General features: G+C 40.5%; 1 protein-coding gene across 1 annotated transcript; it reads right to left on the bottom strand.

Moving 5' to 3' along the window:
- Window positions 1-4,489: 4,489 nt before the first annotated feature.
- On the bottom strand, window positions 4,490-9,696 carry HTR1D (5-hydroxytryptamine receptor 1D). Its single transcript, XM_074305905.1, has one exon. It carries the CDS (start codon window positions 8,452-8,454, stop codon window positions 7,321-7,323), a length of 1,134 nt encoding a protein of 377 aa, XP_074162006.1. The 5' UTR covers window positions 8,455-9,696; the 3' UTR covers window positions 4,490-7,320.
- Between the last annotated feature and the right edge of the window lie 4,409 nt (window positions 9,697-14,105).

The raw sequence follows: 14,105 nt of genomic DNA, 5'->3' as shown, positions 1-14,105 counted from the left end.
TAATGGGATATTATTATTCTTTTTTTTTTTTTAAATGATGAACAAGCTGATTTTAGAAAGGCCTGGAAAGATTTACATGAACAGATGCTGAGTGAAACAAGCAGAACCAAGAATACATGGTATACAATAACAGCAAGAATGTATGATGATCAGCCATGAAAGACTTGGTTCTTCTCCGTGGTTCAGTGATCCAAAGCAATCCCAATAAACTTTGGACAGGAAATGTCATCTGCATCCAGAAAAAGAAGTAAGGAGACTAAATGTAAAATAATACATGCTAGGTTCAATTAATTTTTCTGGTGTTTTTTTTTTCTCTCTCCCAAGATTTTCCCCTTTTTCTCTGATTTTTCTCTCCCAACATGATTCATAAAGCAATATATATTTTAAAATAAATAAATTTACTAGGGGAAAAAAACACTTCATCTTTCTACTCAATCTTCTCATCTTTCAATTTGAAAGGGTTGGACAAACTGATCAAGAGGAATAAACATTTATGTAGCACTTTGAAGTTTTCCAATTGCTTTATAAATATTGCCTCATTTGATTTTCACAACTTGGAGAAGTAGGGGCTATCATTATCCCTATTATACACTTGAGGCAATTGAGGCAAGCAATGGTGAATTGACTTATGCATGGCCCTACAGCTCTTGAGTGTCTGAAGCTGAATTTTAATTCAGATTTTTCTGATTTGGGAAATTTGGTGTCACAATAGATAGATTACCAGCTCTGGAGTTTAAATGTGTTTAAATGTTATCTCAGGCACATACTAGCTATGTGGCCCTGGGCAAGTCGCTTCACCCTGTTTGCCTCAGTTTCCTCATCTGCAAAATGAGCTGGAGAAGAAAATGACCAACCACTCCAGTATTTTGGCCATGAAAACACAAAATGAGGTCATGAAAAACCAGACGGGACTGAACAACACTTTCTGACTCTAAGTCCAAGACTTTATCCATTGAATCTCTTTATAATCTAGGCCAACTTTGTGTCCCTTCCCTATAGGTCCATCTGCCCCCCTTGACAGCATACATGCTGTTTCCATTGCCCAGAGACACTGCATATCAGAACCTCTCTGGAGCCCCAACAGTAGCTCGAAGTCAGCCTCCCTTGGGGGATGCAGAGGGATGGAATTCCTCATCCACAAACTTCCTATTCCCCAGCCCTTATGGTAAGATCCCCTGTTTCCTGTCTAAACTGTCCTTACAGTTGCATGAGGGGAGGGATGGAACCCAGATTTCCTTTGTATTCCTGACTACATAATTGTATATAAAGCAAAATTCTCAGGAGTCCATAAATATCACCAGAACAACAGAGAAAGGGCACAACACACAAAAGGGCCAAGCACCCCTGAGACTGTCTTTCTTTCACTTCTAGATCTTATGATTCTATCCTAATTTCCTGTAGTCCTTATCATATACTTCTCTTCCAAGGCCCAGCCTTTGCTAGTGACTTGGCAAAAGCAGCCATACCTCTTCCCTTTACTAGGATGGCCTCTTAAATGATCCAATGGATAGGGACTTAGGAGTCATGGAGAGCAGAGTTGAAAATTCTGTTTCAGACACTTCCTGGCTGTGTGATTCTGGACAAATCAATTAACTTCTCTCAATCTCAATTTCTTGGTCTGTATAATGGGGTTATTGGTGACAACTACCTCACAGTATTATTGTGAGAATCAAATTAGTTAACGTACATAAAATGTTAAGTAAACCTTAAAGGGTTTTATAAATGCTAGCTATTATTATCATTATTCCTGGGACATCAACTTACAAAATCTTTCTTTCTGTTCTGCCCTACATAGCTTTCCCCTTCCCCTCTATTTCCCTGGGTTTATGCATAGAGACCATAGAGTTTCAGATCTGACCCTGGCCCAAGAACTTCAATTGTTCCAACTGGAAGTGTACAGCATTAGAACACAGCCAGAAGGGCTCTTAGAACACAGGATATTAGAGCTGGGAGGGCACTTAGAATATAGGATGTCAGATCTAAACAGGCCCTTATAACATGGGATGTCAGAGCTGGCAGGGACCTTAGAACACAGGGTGTCAGATCTGGGAGGGAGCTTAAAACACAGGATGTCAGATGTTGGAGGACCCATAGAACACAGAGTATCAGATCTGGGAGGGTCCTTAGAACACAGGATATCAGTGCTAGAAAAGATTCTACAACATAAAATGTCAGAGGTAGAAGAGATGTGAACATACTGAGTATTAGGTTTAGACTAAAGTAGCTTTGAAGCCATCTTGTTCAACTTTTTCATTTCACAAAAGGCACCTGACATATTCAAGGTGATCAAATAAGTAAGTGTTGGTTTCTATATTAGAACTCAGATTAGGAAAGTAAGAAGAAGGGAGGGAGGCTGAGATAAGATGAAGAGGGGAAAGAGGGAGGAAAGAAAGGAAGAAGGAAGGAAGAGATGAAAAAAGGAAGGGGGATGGGAGAGAGAAGAAAGAACCAAACATTTATTAAGCGCTAGGCATTATGCTAAGTGCCTTACAAATATTATATCAACAATCCTAGGAGGTAGGTGCAAAAATAAAAAATAAATAAAAAGGTTGAGTACTTGTCCAAGGTCACATAGTAAATGTGTGAAGCTGGATTTGAACTCCTCTTCCTGAGTCCAGGTGGTCTCTTAATTTTTCTCAGGAAGATGAAGTGGCTCAATGGAAATGTTCCTAGGTCTGGAGTCTGGATTGTACTAACTGTATGACTTTGAGGGAGTCATTTAAGCTTTGTGAATTTCAATTTCTTGACTGATTTATTAGATATAAAATTACCCTAATGGTTCTGCTCTGGCTGCCTTCCCTCTCCCTTCAGGGCCCTGGAGGGTAGAAGAAGATTCACACTATCTCTTTGCATCATCATCATCATCATCATCATTACCATGTGTGAGGTTGTGACTAAGTGTGAAAAAAGGCACAAGATCCAGCCAGACAAGATGGAAATGGGAGGGGGACCAAAGAGAAGCCTCATCTGGAGCTATAGAAAGCTAATGTGTTCTCAAATTGCCAAAATATGGTCAGTTCTTTTATCTGGGCTCTAGTCTTCACTGTGTTACTAACTTTCTCTGTCTATAACCTTTGACAAGTCACAGTGTTTTGGAACCTCAATTTCCCCAAGTGGAAAGTTGAGAGGACTAAGTTCCCTTCAAAACTCTAAAGCATTTGATCTTGAAATCCATTTCAGCTCTGACATCCTCTGTTCTAAGGGCCCTCCTAACTCTGATATTCTCAGTTCTAAAGGCCTTCTCTGTTCTGATATTCTAAGGGCCCTCCCAGTTCTGACATTCTGAATTCTAAGGCACCTTTCAGCTCTCCTATTCTATGTTCTAAGACCCTGCCCAGCTCTGACATTCTATGTAAATAAGGGCCCTTCCAAGTCTGATATTCTGTGTTCTAAGACTCCTCCTAGCACTGACATTCTGAGTTCTGAGATCTTCATCAAATGTAGCCCCAGGACTGGACACAATAAGGAACTCCCACTTCATCTGGGATAGCCACCACTCTTGAAGTCATCTATCTCTAAGCATATCTACTTCCAGATTTGTCAGCAGGACTCCTTCCTCTTTTTGTACTCCCCTTTCCCATGTCTCTTCCTACCCCCCTCCCCACCCTCATTTGACCTTTGTATTCCCTCAGCCCCTTCCCTCAATTAAATACAAGGTCATTAAATATAAGGTTATATAGGAGGGAAGCCATTGCAGGGATTAGGGAAGCCTTCATGTAGAAGATGATGTTTGAGCTCTATTTTGAAGCAATCTGGGACAGAGGTAAGGAGTGAGTGCACTCCAGACATGAGGGACTTTCAGTGCAAACTCTTAGCTGGACTATCAGTTAAAGGAATTGGGAGTTTATCCTGACTAAGTGACATCATTGGTGAGGTGGCTGGGCTGTGGTCACCATCAAGTATTGGAAAGGCCACTATGTAGAAAAGCATTATACTTCTCCCCAAAGGGCAAAAGTAGGTAAAAATTAGAGAAACAGATTTTAGACTTGATTTCAGAAAAGACTTTCTAACAATGAGAAAAAAATAGACTAACTACAGAGACAAATACCCTTTTACTTTAGGTCTTCTGGGTAAGGTTGGATGACCACTCACTGGGATGTTGGAGAGAGAGAAAGGCAGGACCAGATTCCCTTTTAGGTCTCTATCAACTTAAAGAATCTGTGATTCTGACAACCCTGAAGATATTTGAAGACACCTGCCATGTTCTTCACTGAGTATTCTTTTTTCCATGCAAAAAATGGCCAGCTCCTTCAACAAATGCTTGTGTGATGGGATTTCCAAACTAATATCCTTATTGCTTTCTTCTGAGACACAAATGTAGCTCTATTTTTTTCTGTTTTATTTTTAAATGAATAGGTTTTTTTTGTTTTCAAAATACATCCAAAGATAGTCTTCAACATTGACCCCTGCAAAATCCCATGTTCCAAATTTTCCTCCCTCCCTTCCACCATCCCCTCCCTTAGACATAAAGTAATCCAAGATATGTCTAACTTATATCTTGATTTAAAATCTAGATGCCATTCTACCTAGGTCCTGGCAAAAGAAATAATTTAAAAGATTGATATCCATTGATAATTTCACATGCTTTTTTATTGTAGAAGACTTCATCTCTTAGAAGCCAGGCAGTCAATGGTATAAAAATAATTTTGTACAATGCTCCCTTTTTATTATCCATTTAATGTTCAATCCTTTCAGGGTTATATACACTTTTCATGGGAGGAACACAGATTGTAACATTGCTATAGTAAGCAAGAGAGCTGCTGGAGAATACTAAGAAAGGTCTCCTGGCCAGTCAGCTGGCACTGCCCAAGAGAGTGCCTATAATCATTATGTCTAGGACAAGCAGCACAAGCGCAGGTACATGAGAACACCCCCACAAATCAGAAGTCAAGACACACAACACATTGGCATTCCAGCAAGAGAGCCAAAAACAGGGGAATTGTCATGTGGAGAGAAGCAGCAGCTCAAGTCATATACACAGGAGTTGAGAATAGAATTTAGTTTCAAAGGAACAGAGGAAGTTATTTTTATGAATATCTGATCTAGGAACTAAATGGCAGCTTTCCCTCATTGTGCACTTATCTTCTTTTCAGTTATTGTAGTGGAATCCCAATATCTCCTTCCACTATTTACAAAGGTAATGATGGTTGCCATCAGTGTTCATATAAAGCAAGATGTATGACAGGGTATGAGGAGATCCCTGCCTGCTCTTTCTGGGTCCACTTCCAGATTTCTATGTCTCTCAAGCATCAAAAAAAAAGTCTTAGCATTTTTCTTTCCTCCAAAAGGTGTGTTAGGAAATCCATCTCAAGAGGAGCTCAATCAGGGAGGTTCTGTTTATACTGTTCAGGTGCCAAAAGAAATGGTACCTCTATACTTGATTATGGGCAAATCATCCCCCTCCCCCAAGCCTCAATTTCTGAGAGAGTTTTGCATCCTCTAGTGATCTCTAAAAATATTCCAAACCAGATCCACTAGATTGCCTTTGAATCTGGAGAAAAAAGAAAAACAGGATGGCCCTAGATACATGGGGCTGTGTGGTGGTCTTCAAGTATACCTTTCAGTTCTAGTATTTCTTCCAATCTACACAATATACCCTTACATTAACATGCACCTGGCTTCACATAGAACAAGAAAGTTGGACTAAAGAGTCTCTAAGATCCCTTCCAATTCTGATAAGATTTTGTGTTCTAGAATCCATGCCAACATTCTAGTCTTTGGAATTCCAGGTTCTAATGTTCCCGATGTGAACAAAACCAATTCTAAAATCTCCAGGTTGAACTAATTGCCTTGACCATCCTGTCTTCAGATTCTCTGTAGACTCAGGAAATCATCAGTGGAACTAAGTCAATGGGTTCCCTTGATTATAGATTCTGTGAATCCAAATCCATTGTTCCTCTTGATTTTAGATTTCCTGGATCCAAGTCAATGGATTCCCTTTTTCATTTGTTTTGAAATAAATCTACCACAGAAAAGAAGACCTTTTCTGGATGAATCTTCTCAATGGGCTCGGCTCTTCTCCCATGGATCAGAGGCCTTCTCTCTTGAGCTCTCCCTAGGCAGAAGCCTTGGGTCAGCTGAATCTCTGCCAACTCCTCTGTTGGACAAAGTTTAATTATGTTTCTGCTAATTTACAGTCACGGGATTCCGGGTGGTTCAAGAACATTGAAGACATTAGGAAGAGTAAATCTAGAACAGTGCTCTGGGTATATCCAAGTCCCCGGGGGAGGAAAAGAACATTTCTGTTATGTTTTCATTTCTTCTTTCTCTTATGCATTTATCATATTTGGGTCCTGATTGACTCAGATTGACTGTAAATTGCAATCATTTCTGCTTTGACCAGAAATCCTGAGGGTCTTCCCCTCTCAGATTTATTTATTTAGATTTTTTTTTTTACTAGGTGAAAAAGGAGATTCTTGGCTTCAATTGCTACTTAGCCTTAACCACTGAATGGGTGTTGCCTCAGTCAAACTGAGACCTGTTGAAAACCTTAGTTTAAAAAGACTAAGGTCTCCCACTGCATCCAGGACCATCTCCAGTCGTCCTGATCTATGTCTGGCCCCTGGACGCAGATGGCTCTGGAAGGGAAAGTGAGACAGATACCCTTAAACAGCCCTCCCACACTTAAATCCAATTCACTTGCATATCATAACATCACCTCCCTGATGTCAGGGTTCTCTTCAAGGACAAACAACAACAATTTCTACCTTTTACATTGTAAGACCTTATGAATTAAGGATTATGTCTTATTTTTGCATCCTCAGCAGTGCCTAGCAAGAGCTAGGGATTTTGCAAATATTGGTTCAATTCCATAAAGACTTATTAAATAGCTACTATGTATAGAACACAGCACTGTGCACTTATGGGAGATACAAAGTTTAAAGGAGACATGGCCCCTGTGTTCATGGAGCTCAGTCTAATAGAGAGAGAAAACAAAAACACATCTATAATATACAATATTACATTGAATTCAATACTGCAAGAATTAGCTCAGTAACAGGGATACAAAAGACAAAATCAAGAATAGTTCCTACCCTCAAGGAGCTTACATCTATTGGGAGGAAATAGACATAGGTATATAAATATAAAACATATATACAAACTAAATACACCATGAGTAGAGAGGGGCAAAATATAATACTATTCAGGTCTAAGATGGGGGAAGTAACTCATGACCTTTGAGGAGTAACAGGGAAAACATTTGGCATTTGTGTTTTTGACTGAATGGTTTAATTTACAAACTGTAAGAAATTTATCCCGCCTGGATTTTAATGACTATATAATAGCAGGATTCATCAGCAAGCAGAAAAAAAATTAAAATTAAGACCCTCTTTTGAACCGTATTAGTTTTTGGAATGCTTGTTTGAATTCTTCATTAAACCAAGTGTAAATTATTGGGTTAATGAGAGAATTTAAATAGCCTAACCATGTGAAAAAATCGAAGAGGGCTGGGTGGAACCAGCAGGAGTCTCGGCAGATGGGGAGGACCAGAGACACGACAAAGAAGGGCAGCCAGCAGACGATGAAAGCCCCCAGGATTATCCCTAGTGTCTTGGTAGCCTTCCTTTCTCTGGCTGCTGAGATCCTCTTCCTTTCCAGGAGGCTGCTGGCTAACTTGATTTTCACAGGACCAATAAAAAGCGGTGAGCCCCCTGTGTGGGGCTGCCCCTCCTGAAGGCTGGAGTTGATGGAACACAAGGAGGTGCCCGCCGAACCAGTGATGAGATGAGCAGTGGTGAAGTGCTTGCCATACAGGGAAGGTGGTTTCAGGATCCGAGTTCGAGCAGCAGCATAGATCCGGCCATAGAGAATGATGAGCAGCACAGACGGGATGTAAAAGGCACCACAGGTGGAATAGATGGTGTAGGAGATCTGGGAGGTATTCACCAAGCAGTCAGCCAGCTCTCCCTGAGCTTTGGCCTGCCTCCAGAAAAGCGGAGGCATGGAGATACACACAGAGATGATCCAGACCATGGCAATCATGGCCGCTGCCCGGCCAAAGGTCCGACGCTTGCTATATTCCAGGGCGTTGGTGATGGCCCAATATCGGTCCAACGCGATGACACAGAGATGGAGGATGGAAGCGGTGCAGCATGTGATGTCTGAGGAGAGCCAGATATCGCACATGATCTGCCCAAAGGTCCAGGTCTGGGTGACGGTGTAAGCAATGCTGATGGGCATTACCAAAATGGACACCAAGAGGTCTGTCACTGCCAGGGAGCCGATGAGATAATTGGCGGGCGTGTGGAGCTTCCTAGTAAGGAATATCGTGATGATCACAAAAGTGTTGGAGAGAATGGTAGCTAGAGTTATGATAGCCAAAATCACAGCCAGGGAGATCTTGAGTGCTTGGAGCGTTCGCACATCCCATGCCCCGGATGTTTCAGTTGAGTTCAGGGCTTTGCTGGGAGGGGTCCATGCAGAGTCTTCAGTTGATTGGTTCTGGAGGGGCATTTTTGAGGAGCTCTAGCCTTCCACTAGTTTCCCACTTTTCACAAACCTTTCTAGGGTTCCAGACCCGGTAGCCTGATTCACCCTTCTAGGGGCTAGAAATCAAAGGGAAAGACCATGGCTCCAGCCAGCATAATGCAGAAAAAAGGATGCAGGACTTAATCTTGACATGTGGGTTCAAATCGTGACTTGGGGTTTTGTTATATTTGTGTTATCAAACAAACCATTTTCCCTTTTTGGGGCAACATGAGGCAGTTGAACTAGGTGAAATCATTAATTTAAAAAATGTTCATCAATTATTCTAGCATTCAAATTTACAAAGCAATTTCCTCACCACTACCCTGAGAGGTGGTAGGAGTTCTTCCACTCTTAGATTATGAGAGGCAGTAAAGCATAATAGCACTGGACACGCAGTCAGAAAGACCTGGATTCCTGTCACAACTCTAGATTCTTACTAGCTGTGTGACCCTGGACAAGTCAAACCTCTTTGTGCCTCAGTTTCCTCATTTGTATAATGAAAAAGCTGGATTTGGTTGCCTCTCAAGTCTTTTCCAGCTCTGAATCTATGGTTCTACAATTTGTATGTGCATCTTCATCTTCATAAAGTTAGAAGTTGGAAGAGATAATCTCCGAATATAACTCCCATGAGCTTATGATGGTTTGAAGAATATGCTAAAGGAATTTCTAATTTGGAATCAAAAGTTATTTCCCCTTTCGGTGTGTTAATCAGTTTTGCTATAATCTTTTTTTCTTCTTCCTCTATTTTTTTTCAAATAAATTCTTTATTAGTAGACATAATTCTCTGTGAGTAGAGAGGGGAAGGAATATGAGGGGAAATTTAATGATTTTAAATCTTAAAAAAAATCAATAAAAGTCTATTTTTAAAAGTTAGTTTCCTGCAAATACTAAATCGTTATGATTTCACTCGGAATTTATTACCATCTGGCCATAATGTGGTAACACCAATATCAAGATGCTCACTCAAGATTCTGGTTTTATGATTATGTGGCTATCTGCACTTCCAAATACTTTCTTAGTTTCTGAAGTAGCTGCCATAGTTTTTATTTGCTACTTTGTTTTCTGATACAACACTAGATTCAGATGACCTAAATAAAATCAGAAGTCACCTATGTAGCCTGAAAATCAGGCTCCATCAGAAGGTTCTATGGTTACCCAGAATTCATCTTCAAATCTGTAATAACCAGAAGAAAATAACAAATGTTTGTTGGTTAATTGATTAATCAGAAGACAGGAGGGATAAGGAAAGAGAGGAGAGAGAGGGGAGAGAGAGAGAGAGAGAGAGAGAGAGAGAGAGAGAGAGAGAGAGAGAGAGAGAGAGAGAGAGAGAGAGAGAGAGAATTTAGCTCAGATAGTATCAAACATTTCCAGATCTCCCTAGATAGCAATTTCCCACCCCACCCATGACAGTTTATATATAGTTATGATGTGACTGATGTAGACAACAGATGATGTTAAACCCCAAATTGTAGGGTTTCAGTCCTGTGAAGAATTCACAATGGCTATTCTCTTTGGCAAAGGGTAGGTTTATTTAGGGGAAGAAGTTACAGACAAAAAATAATAGCCACCAGGAATGGCAAATATGAAATAATGTGGAAGACCATTATGATAGTGGGACTCACAATTACCCAAGAGAATGGGGATACCCCATGAGATTAGGACATGCCCTTAACTGGCAGGCTAAATCCTAAAAGAGACAGCTCCCTAAAAGAGTTAGTTAGCTATAGGGAGGGAAAGTGGGAGAGATACCACATGGCTTGGGGAAAAGTTAAGAGGAAAGACACAGCAAGGAAGAGGAAAGGCCCAAAGGAGGGTAGCTGGGCAGCCATGGGCCCTAAGCTGTTTTAGAGGGGAAATTCAGCCTCAGGGATTTGACATAATTTGGATTTCTGACTAGATTACCTCCACAGAAGGTGGGACCATGAAATCAAACTGATCTAGATTATCTGTGCTTTCTTCTTGCCTACCCCAGGGAATAATTTTTATCATCTGCCCAGCACACCCACCATTCATGACCTCACCAGTTATATGTGTGCTTTCTGTCCCCCACCAGAGAATGCAATCTGCTTTTTTTTGTATTTTTGTATCCTAGCATCTGACAGGGGCAGCTTGGTGGCACAGTAAATAGAGTTCTGGGCTCTAATCAGCATCTCTCTAAGTTCAAATCTGGTCTCAGACACTTACTAGTTGTAGGACCCTAGGAAAGTAATTTAACCCTGTTTGCCTCAGTTTTCCCATCTGCAAAATTCTTTGCCAAGAAAACCTCAAATGGGATCACAAAAAGTCAGACATGACTGAAAAATGACCAAAGGGTATCTAGCATAGTATTTGGAAAATAGTTGTGGGTCCTTAATCAATATTTTGACTAAAATTAATTGGAAATTGGTGCAGTAGGTAGAATGCCCAGTGGATAGAATGACCCTATGCAAGTTATTTAATCCTATTTGCCTCAGTTTCCTCATCTGTAAAATGAGCTAGAGAAGGAAATGGCCAATCACTGCAGTGTCTCTGCCAAGAGAACCTTAAATGGGGTCACAAAGAATTGGACATGACTAAAATGATTAAATAACAAACAACAATAAAATTGGAGATGCAGAAAGTTCAAAGTGTCTTTCCCAGTGGCAGCTAAAACTGTGGGAAAGGATGTATCTCTGAAAATTTGGAATGATGTACAAAAGTGTGAGGTAAGGCAGCTACCCCCTTGCAGTTTCTACTTCCTATTGAGACTTTTGGCCATGAGCCCTGGGTCGAAGAATGGTTTCCTATTTCTTCTTCCTCACTCTAAGATTTACAAAGCACTTTGTGGTATGGGGATTAAAATTATTCCACCTATAAAAAAAAGAGACTGAGCCAAAGACACTTTATTAAAGGGTCCTTTGTTCCCTCTAATGAAGTGGACCTCAGATCTTCCTCAGAATCCTCCTTCCAGGACCCTCTTTTTATAGGGCTAGATGTCCAGTCATTCCAGAACAGCTATATGAAATACAGAATAATTCCATCGATTGACATGTGATACATAAGCTAAAATAAGCAAAATAATGTCAGCAGAGTCACAAGCTGGTGAAGTAAGGAATATCTCCACACAAGATGGACAGACTTCTCCTTAGGTTGGGCAGGAAGAAATGGTACAAATTATCACAGTCAGTGAATTAAATGATCATAAGATGATTACCTGCTCCTACTGGACATAGGATTGGTCCAGAGACACAAAAATATTTTGGGCGACTTTCCATGTAATTGTAATCTCTGACACACTGGGCTTGGTCCCCATGACAAGGCAAAACAAGGGTGGGGAGTCTTTAATTAAGTTCTTATAGCTAAGCAAGAGAACTTAGAGTCTGTAGCTCATAGCTCTGGAGCTTTATATACAGAGTTTTGATGGGAATATATCAAATTGATTAATACTGATTGGAATGGAGTAGGGGTCCAGATAAATCATCTCTCACAGTGGTCAAATCATCTTATGACACAGGTTTTATAAACTGATTGGGAGACATGGGAGACATTAGCATGGGACCATCCGGCATGGAGAAGGTGCTGTGCTCTAGGAATGACGCAGAATTGACATAACTCAAAAGAAACACAAGATTTAGAAAGTCTACTCCAAATTCCCATGTGGACTCTTTTGGCCTGACCTATGATAGAGCATTCTGAGCTCATACTGATCTCATCGGCCACAGTTAGACATATTGTAACTTGACTCAAACAGAGTAATGTCTTTTTGGTCTGCGCTGAGAATGACAACAACCAATCTCACTCCATTGGTAAGGAAACTGCCTCAGAGAGGGGACTACATTTACCTGAGGCCACACAGCTCATGAGGATGAGAGCTAGTGCTCCAACCCAGGCTTCCCATTCCCAAGGCTAGCACTCTCTCCTTAGGGCCATGGTGACACAATCCGATATTAAAACTCATAGTAAGAAAGACAGAAACAAGCACTTATTAGTATCTGCTATGTGCAGGGCACTATACTAAGCACTTAAAAATTATCTCATTTGAATCCTCAACAGCAATACACGGGAAGTGGAAGGTGCTATCCCCATTTGACAGTCAAGGAAACTGAGGCAGACAAAGGTGAATTCAATTGCTCAGTATTATATAACTGATATTTGGGGGTATATTTGAACATATGTCTTCCTGAATCCAGACCGACAGTCTAAAGATTTTATCTGTTTCTGAGAAAGAGGAAAAACTGCCTCCTCTGCAATCTTTTGAGCCCTAGACCTGCCCATCATGAAAGCACAAAATGGCACCAGACACTGGGATATCTTTCTCCTGTTGCAGTAAATGTAAAGACAGGACCAGAGACTGTCTCTGCTTCTTTAGTCTGCTATTCCCCAAACTCATGGACGTTTATTTAGTCCTGAAGAATAGAGCAGGGAAGCACAGATATGCCATTGAGAGCTAGAACATTTGGACCCTAATCTTGGCAAAGTCTCTGACTCTATGACTACTCTCAGGTTCCATCTTTGGGCCTCTTTTTTCCTCTGCAAAATAAGTGTTAGACTAGATTGATACTCAGTCTCCTCCCAGCTCTGACATCCTGTGTTCTAAAGGGTCTCCCAGACTGGACATTCTGTGTTCTAAAGGTCCTCCCAGCTCTGATACTGTGTACTAAGGTTCCTCCCAGCTATGACATCCTGTATTAGAACACATCTTGTGTTAGAACCCTCCTCCAGCCTTGACATTCAGTATTCTAAATTCTCCTTAATTTTTAGATTCTACATCCAGCCATTCTGGAGAGCATTTTGAAACTATGCTCAAAAAGTTATCAAACTGTGCATATCTTTTGACCCTGCAGTGTTACTACTGGGCTTATATCCCAAAGAGATTTTAAAGAAGGGAAAGGGACCTGTATGTGCCAAAATGTTTGTGGCAGCCCTCTTTGTAGTGGCCAGAAACTGGAAACTAAGTGAATGTCCATCAATTGGAGAATGGCTGGGCAAATTGTGGTATATGAATGTTATGGGATATTATTGTTCTATAAGAAATGACCAGCAGGAGGATTTCAGAGAGGCGTGGAGAGACTTACATGAACTGCTGCTGAGTGAAATGAGCAGGACCAAGAGATCATTATACACTTCAACAACAATACTATATGATGATCAATTCTGATGGACGTCCATCTTCAACAATGAGATGAACCAAATCAATTTCAATGAAGCAGTAATGAACTGGACCACCTACACCCAGCAAAAGAATTCTAGGAGATGCCTATGAACCACTACATAGAATTTCCAGTCCCTCTATTTTTCCTTCACACGCTAATTGTACACTATTTCAAAGTCCGATTCTTTTTGTACAGCAAAAAAACTGTTTGGACATGTATATATATCTTGTATTTAATTTATACTTTAATATATTTAACATGTATTGGTCAACCTGCTATTTGTGGGGGGGGGGTAAGGGGGTAAGGAGGGGAAAAATTGGAACAGAAGGTTTGGCAATTGTCAATGCTATAAAATTACCCATGCATATATCTGGTAAATAAAAACTATTTAAAAAAAATTTTGATTCTATTTTGCACTGAGAGCTATTCCAACTCTTGTGTTCTATGTCAAAATTCCTTCCATTTCTGATATTCTGTGATTTTCTGAAGTTTTTTTTTTAATTTGATATTTATGATGACAAAGCA

Source organism: Sminthopsis crassicaudata, chromosome 3, assembly GCF_048593235.1.
Source record: "Sminthopsis crassicaudata isolate SCR6 chromosome 3, ASM4859323v1, whole genome shotgun sequence".
NCBI classification, from domain to species: domain Eukaryota; kingdom Metazoa; phylum Chordata; class Mammalia; order Dasyuromorphia; family Dasyuridae; genus Sminthopsis; species Sminthopsis crassicaudata.
This window is presented reverse-complemented; position numbering and strand designations above follow the sequence as displayed.